The sequence below is a fragment of the Leptodactylus fuscus genome, unplaced genomic scaffold (assembly GCF_031893055.1).
Source record: "Leptodactylus fuscus isolate aLepFus1 unplaced genomic scaffold, aLepFus1.hap2 HAP2_SCAFFOLD_102, whole genome shotgun sequence".
NCBI lineage: Eukaryota > Metazoa > Chordata > Amphibia > Anura > Leptodactylidae > Leptodactylus > Leptodactylus fuscus.
Window position 1 is genome coordinate 114,255 of NW_027439836.1, and position 24,551 is coordinate 138,805.

General features: G+C 47.8%; 1 protein-coding gene across 1 annotated transcript in view; it reads right to left on the reverse strand.

Annotated features, from left to right (window-relative positions):
* LOC142186433 (uncharacterized) overlaps positions 1-24,551 on the reverse strand; it is a 40,239-nt gene continuing 15,688 nt past the window's right edge. The window contains exons 2-12 of the mRNA XM_075261269.1: positions 14,726-14,778; positions 9,228-9,340; positions 8,749-8,823; positions 8,518-8,652; positions 8,365-8,442; positions 8,103-8,254; positions 7,955-8,009; positions 7,573-7,647; positions 7,226-7,352; positions 2,065-6,930; positions 1-1,793 (exon numbers count right to left, since the gene is read on the reverse strand). Coding sequence (XP_075117370.1) covers positions 2,105-6,930; positions 7,226-7,352; positions 7,573-7,647; positions 7,955-8,009; positions 8,103-8,254; positions 8,365-8,442; positions 8,518-8,652; positions 8,749-8,823; positions 9,228-9,340; positions 14,726-14,778 — 5,689 coding nt within the window. The 3' untranslated portion in view covers positions 1-1,793; positions 2,065-2,104. The remainder of the gene's footprint in view (positions 1,794-2,064; positions 6,931-7,225; positions 7,353-7,572; positions 7,648-7,954; positions 8,010-8,102; positions 8,255-8,364; positions 8,443-8,517; positions 8,653-8,748; positions 8,824-9,227; positions 9,341-14,725; positions 14,779-24,551) is intronic.

The window sequence follows — 24,551 nt, forward strand, 5'->3', positions numbered from 1 at the left end:
ACTGTGCGTTTATTCATCTCTACCATTACATTATACATTTAGTGACAGATTATAGATACGTGACAGAATGTGGGGTCTCCAGAGAACCTCTACTGGGGGGCAGCGAAATAGCCACATCAGTGTGAACCAGCCACACCATACATGTGATAGTGCCAACTCCTTTATCATCTGACAGTGTGACCATCATGTGACCATGTGGTGGTGCCATCTCCTCACCTTATGCTATAAGTATATACAACATTTGATGGTAGATGTGCCCACTCTCCGATGACATGTTATTAGGCCTTACACCTATAAGTGCACTCGTGGTGCTCCATTCTAGATTTTAAGACATAAGGAATTAATATGGGAGTAAGTGGTTGGAAATGATCTTTATGATTGGCATCTCAATCCATCAATCAAAGAAGCTTTATTGGCATGTCCGAATATATATTTGCCAAAGCAAGTAAAGTGGGGGGTGGGGGAAGATTTGGGGTTATCTTTTGAGCTCTTCTCAATGACTGGAGGTGTCTTCTGATTGATGGGTGCTCAGTGATTGGAGAGGTCTTCTTCACTGACAAGTGCTCAATGACTGGAAATGTCTTAACTGATGGGTACTCAATGATTGGGGCATCTTCTCATTCATGAGTGCTCAGTGACTGTAGAGGTCTTCTAGCCAGGTGTTCAATGACTGGAGGTGTCTTCTGACAGGTGCTCAATGACTGGAGGTGTCTTCTGACAGGTGCTCAATGACTGGAGGTGTCTTCTGACAGGTGCTCAATGACTGGAGGTGTCTTCTGGCAGGTGCTCAATGAGTGCAGGAGTCTTCTGATTGATTGGTGCTCAATGACCTGGGGTGTCTTCTGACAGGTGCTCAATGACTTGGGGTGTCTTCTGACAGGTGCTCAATGACTGGAGGAGTCTTCTGACAGGTGCTCAATGACTGGAGGTGTGTTCTGACAGGTGCTCAATGACTGGAGGAGTCTTCTGACAGGTGCTCAATGACTGGAGGTGTGTTCTGATTGATTGGTGCTCAATGACTGGAGGAGTCTTCTGACAGGTGCTCAATGACTGGAGGTGTCTTCTGACAGGTGCTCAATGACTGGAGGTGTCTTCTGACAGGTGCTCAATGACTGGAGGAGTCTTCTGACAAGTGCTCAATGACTTCAATGACTGTAGGGGTCTTCTGATTGGTGCTCAATGACTGGAGGAGTCTTCTGACAGGTGCTCAATGACTGGAGGTGTCTTCTAATAGGTGCTCAATGACTTCAGACCAGTTTTTGACTGTTAAATATCAATGACTGGAGGAGTCTCCCGATTGATTGGTGCTCAACGACTGGAGGTGTCTTCTGATAGGTGCTCAATGATTGGAGGAATCTTCCGATTGATTGGTGCTCAATGACTGGAGGTGTCTTCTGATGAGTTTTTGACCGTTGAATGTCAATGACTGGAGGGTCCTTAAACAGATTGATGCACCATGACGTTCTTTTACAATAAGTGCTTTTTGGAACAATAAAGAGACTTTGTGCTTCCAGATGGTCATTATTGGGAATTCAGGGCTTGATGGCGGTCACCACCATTTTCGCTAGTTTCTCTCTCTCGATCCGTGTCCCGCCAAGGATTGTGGAGTGGACCTTCTGCGTGACTGTTGCTTACATAGTGTTAGACGACTTTGAGATGCTTTCATATTGATAGTTGATAGTAACTGAAGGTATTTCCTCCTTTATAGGTGGTCCTAATAAGAACTGTCTTCTTCTGAATGGGTGGCAATAATAGCAGCCCCTCGATGGAAGACATTGACCAGATCATGAAATCTGTAGAGAATATAGAAGGCTCAGATCAGATACATTCCACATCTACTGTCTCTATCACAGTTACAGATATGAGGAGCATTGTTTAGACACTTCACTATTTATACAATGGAACTAGTGGCAACTCATCGCCGGGGAGAAGACAGGTGGTCAGAGGACCATTAACATTACAACATGAGGTGTCTTCATGGACAAGTGTCTAATGAGAAGCTTAAAGGTTGTAAATTTGACAAGCAGCATAACCTTAGAAGCCTATGACCATGTGTCCACTTACCTATGTTATACATGAAGATCACATATGTACAATTTCTAGATCAAGGCAAAGCTTCAGGAGCGCTGCTGTTGAGCTGCTTGTGTAGACGTTGCTCACAACTGGGAATTAGTTTGGGGTCAGTTGCAGAATTGTCATCTACAGTAATGCTGGAGGACAGCACATCATGGACAGGCATGAGGTCTGTATTATGTAAAGCATCGCCTGTGGTCTTCACCTCAAGATCAACAGGGTTGATGGTTGGTGTGGACTCAAGAGCAATCAAACCCCCGTTAAGTGGTGGGCTACCAGGATGAGGGTCTTCAACCAGAATGACTTTCTCAGCATAAACTGTATCACATGATGGAGAAGAGCTTCTTAAGGCTGATTGAGGTGAGCTATCAGAGGGAAGGCAGGCTGGTAGAGATGGACTGTGGAGAGCTTCTTCTGGGAGGGGACCGAGTAGAGGTGATGGACCTTCAGGCTGGCTTTCATCCACTTCACCCTCAAGGCATGATGTGTTGTCGATAGGGCAGATAGACACCGGTGCTGACTCTGGTTGTACCTCAGCTTGTAACGTATGGGGTACAGACTCCTCACCATTACTGGTGGAGATGGAGAATAAAGGATTGTCCCCATCATTATAATCAGAAGGTTGGAAGTCAGGAGTACTTTCAGTGGAAGAGGGTGATGGCACCAGCAAAGTATCTATAGGTGCAATACCTTCCTGAACTTGATATGGTAAGGGTCCAGTGGAGATATCACCAGTGATAGGTGAAGTCTCTTCTACAGCGAAAGACTCTGTTAGTGAATGGTCAGTTTGGACGTTATTAGTTGGAGCTGTAAGTGGGGCTTCTTGTGATGGAATATCAGCTTCTATATTACTCAGCTGAAGCTCAGAGAAGACTTCACTTGGAATGGAGAAAGGAAGAGTTGAGGACTCTTGTGCTAGACTGTCAGGTTGGACATCATTTGCCTGAATTGTGTGTGGGCTTTCAGTGGTAGGAACAGTAGATACGGCTGTAGACTCTGGAGACTCAGCATCACTTCTGGAATGACTCACTTGTGTTTCGGGAGAAAGTATGGTAGTATCAGTGGAAGATGAGGATTCTGCTTGTGGAACGTCTGCTTGGACAAGCGGAGACTCAGCTGAGCTTTCAGAGGGAGGAGGAGAAAACTTCTCAATTACAATGTCAGCTGGACTTTCTGTGGGAATTGTCAACGATATCGGCAAAAGCTCTGCTAATGTTATATCAGTATGGTTCTGATTGCTTTGAGATTCAGAAGATTCCTCATTGGTTAAGAATGAAGATCCTGTCAGTGGAATGTCAGCTAAGATATTATTTGATTGAGGTTCAGGTGAGCTCATGGTCCGAAGTGCTGGTGGCACAGGAGAAGACTCCAGTGTCATAACAGTAGGTTGAATCTCTTCCAGTGAAGGTTCGTTTGAGCTTTCAGTGGAAGGAAATAAAACCGGTGAAGACTCTAATAATTGATTATCAGCTTGAAAATTAGGTTCCAATGAGCCCTCGTGGGATGGACATATTGTGGAAAACTCTGGTATCAGGTCACCTTCTCGATTATTATTGGTCTGAGGTTCTCCCGAGCCCTCAATGGATGTACATATCGTGGAAAGCTCTGGTATCAGGTCACCTCCTTGATTATTATGGGTCTGAGGTTCTTCCGAGTCCTCATGGGATGGACATATCGTGGAAAGCTCTGGTATCAGGTCACCTTCTCGATTACTATTGGTCTGAGGTTCTTCTGAGTCCTCATGTGATGGACATATCAAGGAAGACTCTGGTATCAGGTCACCTTCTCGATTATTATTGGTCTGAGGTTCTCCTGAGCCCTCATTGGATGGACATATCAAGGAAGACTCTAGTAACAGCACATCCTCCTGATTATTATTAATAATATGAGATTCTTCTGAGAAGTCCATGGGATGGAATGAAGACATAAGTGAAGACTCTAGTAATACAATAGTTCCAGAAGTGCTGTCAGTGGTCCTAGATGGTGGTTCAGTTAAGAACTCAACTTGAATGTTATTTGGTTGAAGCTCAGAAGAATTCTCAGTAGAAAGGGATGACGATACCAGTGGAGACTGTATGAATGGGATGTCTGCTTGGACATTAGTTAGTTGAGGCTCAGGAGTGATTTCGGTGGTAATGGATGGAGGTTCAGAGACAGACACCACTTGGATATTATTTGATTGATTTTCAGTTAAAAGCTCAGGAAGAAGGGATGACTGGTTAGTTAAGGATCCAGTTAATGGAAGCTTGGGAATATCGGCTTGGACATGTAGTTCAGCTCCAGCTAAGACTTCAGTGGTAATGGATGGAGAACCATGTGGAGGTTCTAGTAATGGGATATCGGGATGGACATTTAGATGATCTCCAGAAGAGGCTTCATTAGTAGTAATGGATGGAAGTTCACGTGAAGGCTCTAGTAACGGAATATCAGCTTGGATATTATTTAGTTGAAGTCCAAAAGAGACATCAGTGGTAATGGGTGGAGGTTCACATGAAGGCTCTTCTAGTAGAATATCAGCTGGGTTATTATTTAGTTGAGGTCCAGAAGAGTCTCCGGTGGTAATGGGTGGAGGTTCACTTGAAGACTCTACTAGTAGAATATCAGTTGGGTTATTATCTACTTGAGGTCCAGAAGAGTCTTCGGTGGTAATGGGTGGAGGTTCACATGAACACTCTACTAGTAGAATATCAGTTGGGTTATTATCTAGTTGAGGTCCAGAAGAGTCTCCGGTGGTAATGGGTGGAGGTTCACATGAAGACTCTACTAGTAGAATATCAGTTGGGTTATTATCTACTTGAGGTCCAGAAGAGTCTTCGGTGGTAATGGGTGGAGGTTCACATGAACACTCTACTAGTACAGTATCAGTTTGGATATTATCTAGTTGAGGTCCAGAAGAGTCTTCGGTGGTAATGGGTGGAGGTTCACATGAAGACTCTACTAGTAGAATATCAGTTGGGTTATTATCTACTTGAGGTCCAGAAGAGTCTTCGGTGGTAATGGGTGGAGGTTCACATGAAGGCTCTACTAGTAGAGTATCTCTATGGATATTATTTGCTTGTGGTTGGGATAAAGCCTCTACTACTGAAATATCAGCTGGGATATTATAATGAGATTCGGCTGAGCTTTCAGTGGAAAGAGCTGAAGACCCGTGTGACGGCTCTGATGGTGGAATATCACTGTGCTTATTATTGAGTTGAGACTCAGTTTGGCTTTCAGTACTAAGGGCCGAAGCTTCTGATGAACATGCTATTGATGGAATCTCAGTTTGGACGGTATATGATTGTAATTCAGTCAAGGTCTCAGTAGGAATGTTTGGTGATATCGGTGTTGACTGTAGTAGAAGATTTTCACCGATGTCATTGCTGGATGGAGAGTCAGATTGAAATGACACTTGACTTTGATTGTTGTTGGGCTCAGATTCTGGTGAGCTCCAGGTAGGATATCCAGAAGAAGCGGCTGAGGACTGTGGGAGTGCAGGATTAGTTTGTATATCATTTGGTTGAATTTCAGATGAGCTTTCTACAGGAAGAATCTGAGTTTCAGAAGACTCTGGGGCATCAACTTGCTCAAAACTGGCTTGAGTTGTAGCAGAGTTATAGACAAGTGGAGAGACTGATATTAGTACAGGATCTACTGGTGGGACTTCTGTCTGTGTAGGACTAGGGTGAGGTTTAGGTGAGGTCTCTGAGGTGACGGGCACATCAATTGGCAAAGACTCCGTGGCTTGTGACATACTCTGCTGATATTCAGGAAAGCTGCCACTGGGCGGACACACAGATACGGGCACAGGTGAAACTCCAGAGGAATGTTGTGGGAATTCACAAGGTGGCGGATATTTGTTCTCCAATGATATTTCAGAGGAGTCCAGAATAGAAGTGGGGGACGTTTCGAGGCTTAGATGGTCTAGACTCACAATTTTGTCACCTAAAGGTGCAGTGCTAAGCAAGCTCCTTGTGGTGGAAATCTCTGCTCTCTGTGTGCGATAAGGAGTTGGAGCCAACAAAGATACCAAGGAAGCCGATCCTGGAGACGTTCTGGCTTCATATGATAACATTGGCTTAGTGGGCAGGACTGTTTCATTGATGTCTGAGGTCTTATTTGTAGGTTTGTGAGTGGGCAGAGCTGAAGACAATGAGACTAGTGCAGTTGGAGTGGGTGTAGCAGTGACTTCTGCAGCAGATAGTGTTGGTACAGCTGTCTCTGGGCTCGGTGGGGCAGCAGGTATTTTGACCTCAGAGATGAGTGCTGGACTAGTGAATGCTACCTCTGTGGTTGGAGAGGAGACAGACACGGTGGCCTTTATTGCTGTCGGTTTGTCAGCTGTGACGCTTGTTGGAGATTTTGCGGCTTTATTTGGGAGTTCCTGCACCTCCGATTGGGATGTGGATGGGGACTCAACTGGCACAAGCTCCGCTCTGTACAGACCACCTGTCCTGGCAGGACTTTTCCCACTGAGGAGGTCTTCATGCTGGGATTTTTCCTGGGTCTGACTGTTGTGCTCTGCTTGACTTACGGTCACATACTCTGCTCTGAACGGGAGATCATTAGATCCAGTTACAGATGGTGTATGGGGTGTCTGAGGAGGATATCCTTTTACTTGTGCTGGACTCACTCGAGTAGCCGTTATTGGAGGGGGGATGAATGCAGGTAAGGAATCCACCTTAGGAGATGTCCCGGGTAGGGGAGACTTGGAGAAGATGAAGGCTGGTGAGCAGGTTTGAAGCGGGCTGGGAGAAACAGAGCTAAAGGAATCTCTTTTTTGGAAACCCTGGAAGAAAGTTGGACTTCTGCTTGTGGGGGTCAAGATGGACTCAGTCATGCTGCGCTGATATCGAGGAGTCGTCCTGGTGAAAAATCCTTGAAGAAAAAAATAAAATACAAAGACCTTTATTGAGTCTCAATGACAATGTCCCATCATCCCCAACGAAACATCTCATCTGATGGACAACCTGCCCAGGTGGGCACCATCCCTCCTACCCATGACTTCATCTTTACAGAGGTACCTCCATGTTGACAACCAATGGAGGGCGTAATGTCATGAGGATCATATTCATTGCTGTTTGCATTGGGGGGTCTCTAGTGACATGAACTAGCCTTGGGCCTGGCCATTCCTCTTCCACCAGCATGTGATAGTGGAGCACGTGCTACTTACCTGAAGAGGACTTAGATGGAGAGCTGGGTGTAGATGGAGGCGAGAATGAGCTGGACACTGAACGTTCCTGCTGACGGAAGAAGTCCCGAGGATGAAGGGATCTGCTGGACACGAGAGCAGCTGCTTCCTGTGGGGATCAGATGGCCATTACTGATGGTCAGAAGGCACCAGCTCTTACTATAGGGGCACAGTTACATGGCTGGTACCATATAGCTTATCAGGCTTTAGGCTGAGGCCCTTCTGTACTGTGACAGTGTGGACACTGGGGGGTAGGGTCACTGAATCTAATGAGGGGATCGCTCTGGACTGCTGCCTCCTGGATCAATGCACCAACATCAGATACTCACCGCGGCCATTTCAATGGACTGACTGCGCTTAAACCGTCCCTTCAGCTCCTCCTCGTACTCCTTCTGCTGCTGTACCTGCAACATACACCAACAGCTCACCTTATTCCCACCGAAAAATGGCCTACAGCATGGCAGGAGGTATGTGTCCCAGCAGGAGTAAGGAGAGAGGCCCCATAGGAAGGGCTGTTTGGAGAGATGTCTACAAAGAAGTTGTATGAGGAGCAGCTCGTAACGCCAAAGGCCGATCATCAAGGTGGGTAGGTTATTGAAGAAAGTAATGGTCGTAGATGGAAGGAGAAGGGGGAACAGCAGGAATGTCCATGTGGGAGGGATACTGCCTATGTAATGCCAACCCTCTCCCAACCATTGGAGATTCACTTACCCATCGCTCCTTCTCGGCCCTCCGACGCTCAGCTTCCAACCTCGCCTGCTCTTTCCTATAGAGACACAAGGGGGCAATGGTGATCACACAACGATTCCAAACCCTCAGCCCTTATCACATGTCCCTGTAATAATCCAGGCTTAGATACCTCTGCTCCTCCACCAGCCGCTCCTTCTCCTGAATGCGGCGCTCTCGCTCTTCCTCCTCCAGCCTCTCTCTCTCGACACGCTCTCGCTCCAGTGCAATCCTCTCTTCCTGCAGTCTTAGTCGTTCCATCTCCTTTCTCTTCTCCTCTTCTCTCTGTATGGTAATCACCGGCTGTCACTGACCATCTTAATCCTCCCCCCCCCATATAACTACCCCAACCAGAGAATGAAGGGCCCATCTCGGAAGGATGAGTAGACGCTCACCTCTGACCGCTGCCAGAACGCCTCCCTCTTGCTGATCTTCATCTCTACAGCTGGGTTTGTCTTCATATACTTAGTCCCCTAAATACCAAGAAATGTCAATAGTAACTGTACCGTATCTCACCCAGTGGAGCGTCCAACCAGTCACAGACTTACCACCAGCTCATGAGAGCCAGGGATCCGAGGTTTCTGGAAGGCCCTGGCAGGTGGTGGTACTCTGCCCACCGCCTGTCCCACCAGCTCTGGGGTGATGTCCTCAACCCTCTGGGCACCCAGAACCACGTTAGCCTCCTAGGGGGCAAACCACAGAGGACAGGACCATAAGACACTCGCAGAACATCTGAGCTCCCATTGTTTTCCACCCAGCCACCATGTTGGGTCGCTTACCTTGAAGAATTTGCGGATGGAAGGAAGGTGCTGAGCGGTGACTTCTCTCCGAGAGGCGTCCACATTCTCCCCGACCTGTAGAGCATACAAGTTATGTCAAACACAGAGGAAACAGTCCCCCTTCCCCCTTGTAACCCTCAGGACCACTACCCTCAACATTCATCCTCTTTACACAAGAGGAGGTCCCAAAATCAATCTTCAACGTTGTTTGAGATGGAATATATGGAGTATTCACGCTCCAGACAGTAGCACCCCCAGAGGGTTATACTGGGGAAGTTCAGTTGGATCTGGATTTTGGGGTACACTAGCAGTACAAGACGTTGTTGTACCGGCCTCGGTCAGGGTTAATTATTAGCTGTTAGAGTTGGACTCGATGGGGGAGTCTATAGAAGAACCTTTCACTGGTGAGAGGTGGTTAGACATGAAGGTGTAGGACACTTTTTGTGGGGGGGATTAGTTATGGGGCACATGGTACGTACCCAGTGTATGAGGATGAACCTTGGCACCCCAGCATTTGGGTCGCTGACCCTGCACAGCCCATACTGGATCAGGTTCTTATTGAGTTTCTTGGTCAGTTCTTCCAGACCGCCCACTGCAAAACACATTGGTGACCAGGTCAAAGGTCACCAGACAGAGTCAGTAAACATGGGTCAGAAGAAGATATAATGTCACTGCCCCCTCAATGCTGTACATACATACATTGTCCTCTCCAGTATGACCAGCCGGGGTCAGTGTAATACCTGCAGGACTTTGCGTTACGAGGGTCACAATAGAATAATGGTGGGGTCAATAGGCTCTAACGATACCAGATAGGCCCTTCTTTGTGGTTCTCATAGTCTACCTTTTCACGCCTCATGTACATTTTATGGCAGTGGACAATCTTCCATCTGTCAGGAACGTCACCCGATCTGGGACAATACATGGTGACAGCTGCTCCAGAGGATGACCGCTTTTCTGGGATCCTGCGAGATCTGCGGCCTCAGGCTCAGGGAATGACTAGGATTTGGCTGATGTTCTTTATGTAGAACATAATGGTGGTGGTGGTACTTAGCAGCACTCCAGCTCTCCATCACTGTAAACACTTGGGACATCGGAGAGTATTAGACTGCAGCTCGTTCCAGGATGGAAGTGCCCATTATATAATTACATCCGTTGTTCTGAGTAGATTTTGGAAGGGGTCCCACCAAGGTCCTGTGTCTTCTCATATTGTCCCGGAGTCTGTTACCATCACCCAGGAAAGCCCAGTAACATCACTTCTGGAGTCATTCCATCAACTTGGCCATCAGTAACCTCACCCATCACTCCTGAGGTCACCTGGTCATGCAGTGGTCCTGTACATTCATTAGACTTCATGGTTAGGTCAGATAAGTGAAAACTTGATGCCTTGTAATGAACATTATATTTGGTTTAGTGCATAACGTTGGTGGAAACAGGCTGAAGTTGTGCACCAGATGGGTTCTCAGACTTTAGTGGCCACCACTATTCCAATCCCATTAAAAAAAAAAAAAAGTTTTGGACACATAAAACATTTTATGGACACTCACTGTCCTGAGGCCCCCTGGGTTCCCTGAAGACTCTCATGTCTCTTATGAATGCTCACTGTCCTGAGGCCCTTGGGTTCCCTGAGGCTCTTGTGTCTCTTATGGATGCTCCCTGTCTTGAGGCCCCCGGGTTCCCTGAAGACTCTCATGTCTCTTATGAATGCTCACTGTCCTGAGGCCCTTGGGTTCCCTGAGGCTCTTGTGTCTCTTATGGATGCTCCCTGTCCCGAAGCCCTCGGGTTCTCTGAAGACTCTCGTGTCTCTTATGGATGCTCCCTGTCTTGAGGCCCCCGGGTTCCCTGAAGACTCTTGTGCCTCTTATGGATGCTCACTGTCTTGAGGCCCCCGAGTTCCCTGAAGACTCTTGTGCCTCTTATGGATTCTCACTGTCCTGAAGCCCTCATGTTCCGTGAGACTCTCATGTCTCTTATGGATGCTTACTGTCTTGAGGCCCTTGGGTTCCCTGAAGACTCTCGTATCTCTTATGGATGCTCACTGTCTTGAGGCCCCCGGGTTTCCTGAAGAATCTCGTGTCTCTTATGGATGCTCCCTGTCTTGAGGCCCCGGGTTCCCTGAAGACTCTCGTGTCTCTTATGGATGCTCCCTGTCTTGAGGCACCCGGGTTCCCTGAAGACTCTCGTGTCTCTTATGGATGCTCCCTGTCTTGAGGCACCCGGGTTCCCTGAAGACTCTTGCGCCTCTTATGGATTCTCACTGTCTTCAGGCCCCGGGTTCCCTGAAGACTCTCATGTCTCTTATGTATGCTCACTGTCTTGAGGCCCCCGGGTTCCCTGAAGACTCTCGTGTCTCTTATGGATGCTCACTGTCTTGAGGCACCCGGGTTCCCTGAAGACTCTTGCGCCTCTTATGGATTCTCACTGTCTTCAGGCCCCGGGTTCTCTGAAGACTCTCGTATCTCTTATGGATGCTCACTGTCCTGAGGCCCCCGGGTTCCCTGAAGACTCTCGTGTCTCTTATGGATGCTCCCTGTCTTGAGGCACCCGGGTTCCCTGAAGACTCTTGCGCCTCTTATGGATTCTCACTGTCTTCAGGCCCCGGGTTCCCTGAAGACTCTCATGTCTCTTATGTATGCTCACTGTCTTGAGGCACCCGGGTTCCCTGAAGACTCTTGCGCCTCTTATGGATTCTCACTGTCTTCAGGCCCTGGGTTCTCTGAAGACTCTCGTATCTCTTATGGATGCTCACTGTCCTGAGGCCCCCGGGTTCCCTGAAGACTCTCGTGTCTCTTATGGATGCTCCCTGTCTTGAGGCACCCGGGTTCCCTGAAGACTCTTGCGCCTCTTATGGATTCTCACTGTCTTCAGGCCCCGGGTTCCCTGAAGACTCTCATGTCTCTTATGTATGCTCACTGTCTTGAGGCCCCCGGGTTCCCTGAAGACTCTCGTGTCTCTTATGGATGCTCACTGTCCTGAGGCCCCCGGGTTCCCTGAAGACTCTTGTGCCTCTTATGGATTCTCACTGTCCTGAAGCCCTCATGTTCCGTGAGACTCTCATGTCTCTTATGTATGCTCACTGTCTTGAGGCCCTTGGGTTCCCTGAAGACTCTCGTATCTCTTATGGATGCTTACTGTCTTCAGGCCCCGGGTTCTCTGAAGACTCTCGTATCTCTTATGGATGCTCGCTGTCTTCAGGCCCCGGGTTCTCTGAAGACTCTCGTATCTCTTATGGATGCTCACTGTCCTGAGGCCCCCGGGTTCCCTGAAGACTCTTGCGCCTCTTATGGATTCTCACTGTCTTCAGGCCCCGGGTTCCCTGAAGACTCTCGTGTCTCTTATGGATGCTCACTGTCCTGAGGCCCCCGGGTTCCCTGAAGACTCTCGTGTCTCTTATGGATGCTCACTGTCCTGAGGCCCCCGGGTTCCCTGAAGACTCTCGTGTCTCTTATGGATGCTCACTGTCCTGAGGCACCCGGGTTCCCTGAAGACTCTTGTGCCTCTTATGGATTCTCACTGTCCTGAAGCCCTCATGTTCCGTGAGACTCTCATGTCTCTTATGGATGCTCACTGTCCTGAGGCACCCGGGTTCCCTGAAGACTCTTGTGCCTCTTATGGATTCTCACTGTCCTGAAGCCCTCATGTTCCGTGAGACTCTCATGTCTCTTATGGATGCTTACTGTCTTGAGGCCCTTGGGTTCCCTGAAGACCCCCGTATCTCTTATGGATGCTCCCTGTCTTGAGGCCCCGGGTTCCCTGAAGACTCTCGTATCTCTTATGGATGCTCACTGTCCTGAAGCCCTCATGTTCCCTGATGTCTCTTATGGATGCTCGCTGTCTTCAGGCCCCGGGTTCCCTGAAGACTCTCGTATCTCTTATGGATGCTCACTGTCCTGAGGCCCTCAGGTTCCCTTATGTCTCTTATGGATGCTCACTGTCTTGAGGCCCTCAGGTTCCCTGAAGACTCTTGTGCCTCTTATGGATTCTCACTGTCCTGAAGCCCTCATGTTCCCTGATGTCTCTTATGGATGCTCACTGTCTTGAGGCCCTCAGGTTCCCTGAAGACTCCTGAGTACTGTACATTCTCAGGACAAGCTATGTAAATATCTTCCATATACAGTAGGAAGAGACATGAGCAGAGAGCCCGGCCGGAAAATCTAATATATTAAGAAGCAGATGTTTACAGGACACCGCGGCCATTAACACAAGGACAAGTCACCCAAGGAATGTGAGGAGGGGGTCTTGTTTATATAGCAAGCAGTCTTATAGGGGGAGGGAGGGCACCATGACTGCGGTGAACTGTCCCAGCTGTCAGAATGAGGAAACGGGCGAAGAGCGTTCTTCCATGCAGGACTTCAGCAGATTCCCAGGATAGGGGACTACATGACTGTACTATAATGGGAATGACTACATAATCCCGGAAGATGACGTCCAACATGCTTAAGACATTAAGACAATTATTACATGAGAAAATATTTGCCAGGCCCAAAACCCGCACCCTCCTAGGCTATAATGTACAGGACTAACAGACCCAACACCCACATTATCTGTATAGTGTCCCGTCGTAGAGACCACGATGACTTACGGCCGAGAACCAATTGTAAGCAGCCACAAAACCAAAACTTTGCATGACTGGCATTAGCTGGTAGATTGCCACCATACTCCTGCCAGTTCTATCACTATCGTTGCCCATTCTGACCACTAGCATCTGCCATATTATCAGGGAGTGTCTACGGCCTGCACCCTACAGCCACCATATTCTGCTGTCCTCCACCTGCTTAGCCGATATTCGGCATATGACATTCTTAGTTGCAATACGGCTCCCTGTGGCCTCTGCGTTCACTGTCCACCCAGATCTTCTCAATAAGCTCCAGACTCATCCATGCCAAGCTGATCCGTGACACGTCCTCAGGACCCGCTTCTAGAATATCCTCCAGTCTACGTCTCTTCCACAATAATTGCTCTCTCAGGAATTTCCGCTGATTGGGAGGAGGGAAGTTTCTACCCACAGATTAATGTGACCACACATGGGAAGAGCTCGTAGGGCTCAGATTCTCATAAGATATGATCCATTACCAGCTTGGTTGCCATATCTGACCGTATATAAGGTAGTGTAGCTAAGTGTAGGTAGAGTCTCCACCTCATGAGGTATAGAGTTGGAGGTACTTCTAGGTTAGGACCATGAGATCTTCCTGCGGACATTTCCTAATCCCTAGAGCTGTGTGGGAACCTCAGATATTATCTCCACATTCCCACAGTGATTAATGGCGGCTCTACCATAGTGCAGGCCTGGGAAGTAGACCGTGTGCGAGACTTGAGACGTTGCTGGAAGTCATCGAGTCGGGAAGTCTTAGTTAATCATTGGCCTTCTCTACAGCCCTTACTAGCTGTTTATACCTTGGAGTTACTAGACCTGGTAGAGATCTGGTAAACTAGGCCATGATGCAACAAAGCCTCCTCAGTCACTGGTGGTCCGGCTATAGCTACGGTTCTTCTGGCAGAGGAGGAACTTGGCTTTCCTGGTTACAGGAGACCCCTGATGTACAACCTCCACTGGAGGCAGAAATGTGTGGAGATCATGGACCTTCTCCACAAGACTTGGTGGTTTTAAATGCTCACCAACCTACCCCTAAACTTATTCCATACTGACCACAATCTTATGTCTAGGGTAGGGCCATAGGGGGCACCACGTGACACAGAGTCATGCCCAGACCCCACACTAGGTATTACTTTTCCAGAGGTCTTGGTAACATGTCCAGCTCTCGAGCCTTGCTCCGCTACCGCCAACAGTGGTCCTTTAGGTGCAGGGAAATGACATAGACTTGTTCCTACGACCACATGGACCCCATTCCTGCTGCCCTCTTCAGGGGTAATTATCAAATGAGACAGGGCAAATAAATCACATACAAAATATCTGTGAAGGACTCACAGCAGAAAAGTGAAAAGGTGCAGGACAGACCGGAGTCTTCTACTGCCTCTCACCTCCAGAATCCGACAACTTCAGGCTCCATCTCTTCTCATAAGTGAAAACAGCCCTAAAGGGGAAAACCACAATATGTTAGCGCAACGTGCAGTCTGATGACATCATCAGTGCAAGATATACAACTGCAACTTCTAATATATCAAATGGTTAGAACTGGCTCCCTGATAACTGGAGAGGACTCAACATAACCAGACACGACTCCCCGATAAGCGGACACGACTCCCCGATAAGCGGACACGACTCCCCGATAACCGGACACGACTCCCCGATAACCGGACACGACTCCCCGATAACCGGACACTACTCCCCGATAACCGGACACTACTCCCCGATAACCGGACACTACTCCCCGATAACCGGACACTACTCCCCGATAACCGGACACTACTCCCCGATAACCGGACACTACTCCCCGATAACCGGACATTACTCCTGATAACCGGACATTACTCCCCGATAACCGGACATTACTCCTGATAACCGGACATTGACTCATTATGGTTGGACAGAGCTTGGTCACTGATCTGCGGCCGTTTCTATAGTCCCCTACCCCTGTATACTGTGCCTCTATATAGTCCTTCCCTTCCTGTAATTAGTCCCAGTAATCAGCGGGGTGTAGCTTTAACTCTCTGAGTGCTGATCGGGGTGCGGGAGTTTTCAGAGACGTCTTTGAAGCTGTTGCAGAGTAAATGATCTCATACAATACGAGCAGGTTTCCGGAGAGGTCTGGTCGGCCCCTCGTATGCCCCGTGTACCAGGCTGCCTGGCAGGAGCGGGGTTAAACACTTCGCTTCCAGGACCTGTCTCAGCACATAGTTACTTGTAGTTTTATTTCGAGACGCCAGAAGATGTTAATATTCCTGGAATGTCCTATTGTCCCACAGCCAGCACCGGATATAGAAGCCTGCAGCAATACTACACAACACAGCCCTCAGCCGCCCTACCCCCAACCCTTCCTGCCTATTGTGTCTACCACACTCTACATCTCCCATGTATCGGGTCACCACCCCAACACCGAGGCTGAGGATGTAGAGCCCAGGGTCACCCCAGCAATGGTCATCCAACTTCATTGGGACCCAATGTGGGGCTAAGTCTACGATGGAGGGTCCTCTATTGGACAGCTACATGATGGATACATGACATATAGCAGACATATGACAGATACATGAGGGATACATGACATATAGCAGACATATAATGGATACATGAGGGATACATGAGGGATACATGACATATAGCAGACATATGATGGATACATGACATATAGCAGACATATGATGGATACATGAGGGATATATGACATAGCAGACATGATGGATACATGAGGGATACATGACATATAGCAGACATATGATGGATACATGAGGGATACATGACATATAGCAGACATATGATGGATACATGAGGGATACATGACACATGGCAGACATATGACGGATACATGAGGGATATATGACATAGCAGACATATGATGGATACATGAGGGACACATGACATATAGCAGACATATGATGGATACATGAGGGATACATGACACATGGCAGACATATGACGGATACATGAGGGATATATGACATATAGCAGACATATGATGGATACATGAGGGATACATGACACATGGCAGACATATGATGGATACATGACATATAGCAGACATATGATGGATACATGAGGGACACATGACACATGGCAGACATATGATGGATACATGACATATAGCAGACATATGATGGATACATGAGGGATACATGACATATAGCAGACATATGATGGATACATGACATATAGCAGACATATGATGGATACATGAGGGACACATGACACATGGCAGACATATGATGGATACATGACATATAGCAGACATATGATGGATACATGAGGGACACATGACACATGGCAGACATATGATGGATACATGACATATAGCAGACATATGATGGATACATGAGGGATACATGACACATGGCAGACATATGACGGATACATGAGGGATACATGACATATAGCAGACATATGATGGATACATGACATATAGCAGACATATGAGGGATACATGACATATAGCAGACGTGATGGATACATGACACATGAGATACATAACACATAGCAGACATATGACGGATACATGACACGTGATGGATCCTTCTCCACTTATCAGAGACTACAGTCTGCAGGAATGATCCTGATCTAAAGCCAAAGGTAACAAGGTGAGTAGCCATGTAGAGGACTCCATGACGTCACGCCAGGTTGGAGAGTACGAGGGGGGGGGGCACATTCTTTACTGCTGATGTAAAACGTATATTAATTATTTATCTGAAGAAGTAAAAGCACCAACTGCAGCCAGCGGGCCAAGGGGCAGAGGATGGAGGGGTGGAGGTGGCAGGAGATGGCGGTCACGAGTGGTATCATATCATACATGAGTTCCATGGCCAGACATGCAGGTGGATATAGGCCCTGCTCCCAGGTAACCACCAAGTAGGGACACACATAAGAATGGCGGTCACGGGTCTGTATCACCACGATTACCTGCAGTCATACTACATGTGACAGGTACAACCAGATGACGGCCAAGGACCTAAGAGAAGGGCAGAGTAGTCGTGGGGTGGAGACACACGGAACGAAGGACCTGAAAACTGACAATTATCTGCTCACCAAGACAGAAAGGTGGGCCAAGCGGGATAATAAGGAAACGGAAGGGAATAAGTGAAGATAATGCGAGGCTGAAGAGCAAATGAAGATCATGGCGGCTGCAGCTCCACCCAACACACAAGGAGCAGCCGGGGCGACTCCGGGGTACAGAGGGAGCAGGAACACCACGGACCTGGCGTCTGAAGGGGTCACGGACATCTCTGCCATATAGCGGGTGTCAGAATGACAGGGCGGACCTTAGCCGGTATATGAAGCGTGTTTTATTCATGAACATGTGACCGGACGTGCCCCGTTGTGGCTGCAGGTACTGAGATGTCGGATTCCTATTCCTCGCTGCGCCATGTGGAAGGAGAAACGAAGACAAGAAATCGCTTTAATGGGAAATCCGAATAATCTCTGTTACTTATTACAAGGATTGCCGCCGGCCTCCATGCAAAGCCGAGAGATGGACGGACGCAACCGCTCACAGACTTGGATGTGGGTCACAGGCTCTTCACAGGTTGGCACAGGCACTGCGCACACAACGGATGGGACACAACCCCACAACAACTACGGCTACAGTCCCCGAGGACAGACAGGAATAACAGGAGAGAGTACAGGACAGGAGATACAGAGAGAGGAATAACAGGAGAGAGTACAGGACAAGAGATACAGAGAGAGGAATAACAGGAGAGAGCACAGGGCAGGAGATACAGAGAGAGGAATAACAGGAGAGAGTACAGGACAGGAGATACAGAGAGAGGAATAACAGGAGAGAGTACAGGACAGGAGATACAGAGAGAGGAATAACAGGAGAGAGTACAGGACAAGAGATACAGAGAGAGGAATAACAGGAGAGAGCACAGGACAGGAGATACAGAGAGAGGAATAACAGGAGAGAGTACAGGACAGGAGATACAGAGAGAGGAATAACAGGAGAGAGCACAGGACAGGAGATACAGAGAGAGGAATAACAGGAGAGAGTACAGGACAGGAGATACAGAGAGAGGAATAACAGGAGAGAGTACAGGACAGGAGATACAGAGAGAGGGATAACAGGAGAGAGCACAGGACAGGAGATACAGAGAGAGGAATAACAGGAGAGAGTACAGGACAGGAGATACAGAGAGAGGAATAACAGGAGAGAGTACAGGACAGGAGATACAGAGAGAGGAATAACAGGAGAGAGCACAGGACAGGAGATACAGAGAGAGGAATAACAGGAGAGAGCACAGGACAGGAGATACAGAGAGAGGAATAACAGGAGAGAGTACAGGACAAGAGATACAGAGAGAGGAATAACAGGAGAGAGCACAGGGCAGGAGATACAGAGAGAGGAATAACAGGAGAGAGTACAGGACAGGAGATACAGAGAGAGGAATAACAGGAGAGAGTACAGGACAGGAGATACAGAGAGAGGGATAACAGGAGAGAGCACAGGACAGGAGATACAGAGAGAGGAATAACAGGAGAGAGCACAGGACAGGAGATACAGAGAGAGGAATAACAGGAGAGAGCACAGGACAGGAGATACAGAGAGAGGAATAACAGGAGAGAGTACAGGGCAGGAGATACAGAGAGAGGAATAACAGGAGAGAGTACAGGACAGGAGATACAGAGAGAGGAATAACAGGAGAGAGTACAGGACAGGAGATACAGAGAGAGGGATAACAGGAGAGAGTACAGGACAGGAGATACAGAGAGAGGATAACAGGAGAGAGTACAGGACAGGAGATACAGAGAGAGGAATAACAGGAGAGAGTACAGGGCAGGAGATACAGAGAGAGGAATAACAGGAGAGAGTACAGGACAGGAGATACAGAGAGAGGAATAACAGGAGAGAGTACAGGACAGGAGATACAGAGAGAGGAATAACAGGAGAGAGGACAGGAGATACAGAGAGAGGAATAACAGGAGAGAGCACAGGACAGGAGATACAGAGAGGAATAACAGGAGAGAGCACAGGACAGGAGATACAGAGAGAGGAATAACAGGAGAGAGTACAGGACAGGAGATACAGAGAGGAATAACAGGAGAGAGCACAGGACAGGAGATACAGAGAGAGGAATAACAGGAGAGAGCACAGGACAGGAGATACAGAGAGAGGAATAACAGGAGAGAGCACAGGACAGGAGATACAGAGAGAGGAATAACAGGAGAGAGCACAGGACAGGAGATACAGAGAGAGGAATAACAGGAGAGAGCACAGGACAGGAGATACAGAGAGAGGAATAACAGGAGAGAGCACAGGACAGGAGATACAGAGAGAGGAATAACAGGAGAGAGCACAGGACAGGAGATAGCACAGGACAGGAGATACAGAGAGAGGAATAACAGGAGAGAGCACAGGACAGGAGATACAGAGAGAGGAATAACAGGAGAGAGCACAGGACAGGAGATACAGAGAGAGGAATAACAGGAGAGAGCACAGGACAGGAGATACAGAGAGAGGAATAACAGGAGAGAGCACAGGACAGGAGATACAGAGAGAGGAATAACAGGAGAGAGCACAGGACAGGAGATACAGAGAGAGGAATAACAGGAGAGAGCACAGGACAGGAGATACAGAGAGAGGAATAACAGGAGAGAGCACAGGACAGGAGATACAGAGAGAGGAATAACAGGAGAGAGCACAGGACAGGAGATACAGAGAGAGGAATAACAGGAGAGAGCACAGGACAGGAGATACAGAGAGAGGAATAACAGGAGAGAGCACAGGACAGGAGATACAGAGAGGAATAACAGGAGAGAGCACAGGACAGGAGATACAGAGAGAGGAATAACAGGAGAGAGTACAGGGCAGGAGATACAGAGAGAGGAATAACAGGAGAGAGTACAGGACAGGAGATACAGAAAGAGGAATAACAGGAGAGAGTACAGGACAGGAGATACAGAGAGAGGAATAACAGGAGAGAGTACAGGACAGGAGATACAGAGAGAGGAATAACAGGAGAGAGTACAGGACAGGAGATACAGAGAGAGGAATAACAGGAGAGAGTACAGGACAGGAGATACAGAGAGAGGAATAACAGGAGAGAGTACAGGGCAGGAGATACAGAGAGAGGAATAACAGGAGAGAGCACAGGACAGGAGATACAGAGAGAGGAATAACAGGAGAGAGCACAGGACAGGAGATACAGAGAGAGGAATAACAGGAGAGAGCACAGGACAGGAGATACAGAGAGAGGAATAACAGGAGAGAGCACAGGACAGGAGATACAGAGAGAGGAATAACAGGAGAGAGCACAGGACAGGAGATACAGAGAGAGGAATAACAGGAGAGTACAGGACAGGAGATACAGAGAGAGGAATAACAGGAGAGAGTACAGGACAGGAGATACAGAGAGAGGAATAACAGGAGAGTACAGGACAGGAGATACAGAGAGAGGAATAACAGGAGAGAGTACAGGGCAGGAGATACAGAGAGAGGAATAACAGGAGAGAGCACAGGACAGGAGATACAGAGAGAGGAATAACAGGAGAGAGTACAGGACAAGAGATACAGAGAGAGGGATAACAGGAGAGAGTACAGGGCAGGAGATACAGAGAGAGGAATAACAGGAGAGAGCACAGGACAGGAGATACAGAGAGAGGAATAACAGGAGAGAGTACAGGACAAGAGATACAGAGAGAGGGATAACAGGAGAGAGTACAGGACAGGGGATACAGAGAGAGGAACAACAGGAGAGAGTACAGGACAGGAGATACAGAGAGAGGAATAACAGGAGAGAGCACAGGACAGGAGATACAGAGAGAGGAATAACAGGAGAGTACAAGACAGGAGATACAGAGAGAGGAATAACAGGAGAGTCTATCCTGCAGTCACCTCTCTGTATACCCCTACTATCCTGCAGTCTCCTCTCTGTATACCCCTACTATCCTGCAGTCTCCTCTCTGTATACCCCTACTATCCTGCAGTCTCCTCTCTGTATACCCCTACTATCCTGCAGTCTCCTCTCTGTATACCCCTAATATCCTGCAGTCTCCTCTCTGTATACCCCTACTATCCTGCAGTCTCCTCTCTGTATACCCCTAATATCCTGCAGTCTCCTCTCTGTATACCCCTACTATCCTGCAGTCTCCTCTCTGTATACCCTTACTATCCTGCAGTCTCCTCTCTGTATACCCTTACTATCCTGCAGTCTCCTCTCTGTATACCCCTACTATCCTGCAGTCTCCTCTCTGTATACCCCTACTATCCTGCAGTCTCCTCTCTGTATACCCCTACTATCCTGCAGTCTCCTCTCTGTATACCCCTACTATCCTGCAGTCTCCTCTCTGTATACCCCTAATATCCTGCAGTCTCCTCTCTGTATACCCCTACTATCCTGCAGTCTCCTCTCTGTATACCCCTAATATCCTGCAGTCTCCTCTCTGTATACCCCTACTATCCTGCAGTCTCCTCTCTGTATACCCTTACTATCCTGCAGTCTCCTCTCTGTATACCCCTACTATCCTGCAGTCTCCTCTCTGTATACCCCTACTATCCTGCAGTCTCCTCTCTGTATACCCCTAATATCCTGCAGTCTCCTCTCTGTATACCCCTACTATCCTGCAGTCTCCTCTCTGTATATCCCTACTATCCTGCAGTCTCCTCTCTGTATACCCCTACTATCCTGCAGTCTCCTCTCTGTATACCCGTACTATCCTGCAGTCTCCTCTCTGTATACCCCTTATTATCCCGCAGTCTCCTCTCTGTATACCCGTACTATCCCGCAGTCTCCTCTCTGTATACCCGTACTATCCTGCAGTCTCCTCTCTGTATACCCCTTATTATCCCGCAGTCTCCTCTCTGTATACCCGTACTATCCCGCAGTCTCCTCTCTGTATACCCCTAATATCCTGCAGTCTCCTCTCTGTATACCCCTACTATCCTGCAGTCTCCTCTCTGTATATCCCTACTATCCTGCAGTCTCCTCTCTGTATACCCCTACTATCCTGCAGTCTCCTCTCTGTATACCCGTACTATCCTGCAGTCTCCTCTCTGTATACCCCTTATTATCCCGCAGTCTCCTCTCTGTATACCCGTACTATCCCGCAGTCTCCTCTCTGTATACCCGTACTATCCTGCAGTCTCCTCTCTGTATACCCCTTATTATCCCGCAGTCTCCTCTCTGTATACCCGTACTATCCCGCAGTCTCCTCTCTGTATACCCGTACTATCCTGCAGTCTCCTCTCTGTATACCCCTTATTATCCCGCAGTCTCCTCTCTGTATACCCGTACTATCCCGCAGTCTCCTCTCTGTATACCCCTACTATCCTGCAGTCTCCTCTGTTCCCTGTGAAGGTTCCTTCTCCTTAGCCTCTGCTCAGTCACTCCCCTTGGTGTCCATGAATTGTGACACAGAAACCTTTGCCCTCATCTGCAGATTCTATAAATCTCTTCCTACAAGAATGTTCCGCCATAACATCAGTCATACCTCAGGTGTCAGCGCACAGGGTGCAGCTCCAGATAAGAGGCAGACTGATGGGGCACCAAGTGCTCTAGAGACACCCTGATAGTGAGTGTGAGGGGAAGGGGGTACTGAGTACTCTAGAGACACCCTGATAGTGAGTGTGAGGGGAAGGGGGTACTGAGTACTCTAGAGACACCCTGGTAACGTGTAGAAGGCCATCGAGTACTCTAGAGTCTTCCTGATGTGTGTGTGTGTGGCGGGGGGGGGGATGCCGAGTACTCTAGAGACACCCTGGTAACATGGGGTTGAGAGATTACCAAATTAGACAGCAGTTTTCACTGGTCCAGGGCAGATAAAAGCTGTGTATAATGTTCACTTCCCTGCCCCCACAAAGTATAATGCTCCATTTACTACCGCCACACAGAATAATGCTCCCTTCATTGCCCCTTCACACAGTATAAAGTTCCATTTACTGCCCTAATACAGAAAAAACAGTAATGGGAACATTATTCTGCATAGGGACCAATAAAGGGAACGCTATACCATATATGGACCAGTAAAGAGAGCATTATACTGTATGTGGCCTAGTAGAGAGAGCATTATACTGTATGTGGCCTAGTAGAGAGAGCATTATACTGTGTGTGGCCTAGTAGAGAGAGCATTATACTGTGTGTGGCCTAGTAGAGAGAGCATTATACTGTGTGTGGCCTAGTAGAGAGAGCATTATACTGTATGTGGCCTAGTAGAGAGAGCATTATACTGTATGTGGTCTAGTAGAGAGAGCATTATACTGTATGTGGCCTAGTAGAGAGAGCATTATACTGTATGTGGCCTAGTAGAGCATTATACTGTATGTGGCCTAGTAGAGAGAGCATTATACTGTATGTGGCCTAGTAGAGAGAGCATTATACTGTATGTGGCCTAGTAGAGCATTATACTGTATGTGGCCTAGTAGAGAGAGCATTATACTGTATGTGGCCTAGTAGAGCATTATACTGTATGTGGCCTAGTAGAGCATTATACTGTATGTGGCCTAGTAGAGAGAGCATTATACTGTGTGTGGCCTAGTAGAGAGAGCATTATACTGTATGTGGCCTAGTAGAGACAGCATTATACTATATGTGGCCTAGTAAAAAGAGCATTATACTGTATGAGGCCTAGTAGAGAGAGCATTATACTGTATGTGGCCTAGTAGAGAGAGCATTATACTGTGTGTGGCCTAGTAGAGAGAGCATTATACTGTATGTGGCCTAGTAGAGAGAGCATTATACTGTATGTGGCCTAGTAAAAAGAGCATTATACTGTGTGTGGCCTAGTAGAGAGAGCATTATACTGTATGTGGTCTAGTAAAAAGAGAATTATACTGTATGTGGCCTAGTAGAGAGAGCATTATACTGTGTGTGGCCTAGTAGAGAGAGAATTATACTGTATGTGGCCTAGTAGAGAGCGCATTATACTGTATGTGGCCTAGTAGAGAGAGCATTATACTGTATGTGGCCTAGTAAAAAGAGCATTATACTGTGTGTGGCCTAGTAGAGAGAGCATTATACTGTGTGTGGTCTAGTAGAGAGAGCATTATACTGTATGTGGCCTAGTAAAAAGAGCATTATACTGTATGTGGCCTAGTAGAGAGAGCATTATACTGTGTGTGGCCTAGTAGAGAGCATTATACTGTATGTGGCCTAGTAAAAAGAGCATTATACTGTATGTGGCCTAGTAGAGAGAGCATTATACTGTGTGTGGCCTAGTAAAAAGAGCATTATACTGTATGTGGCCTAGTAGAGAGAGCATTATACTGTG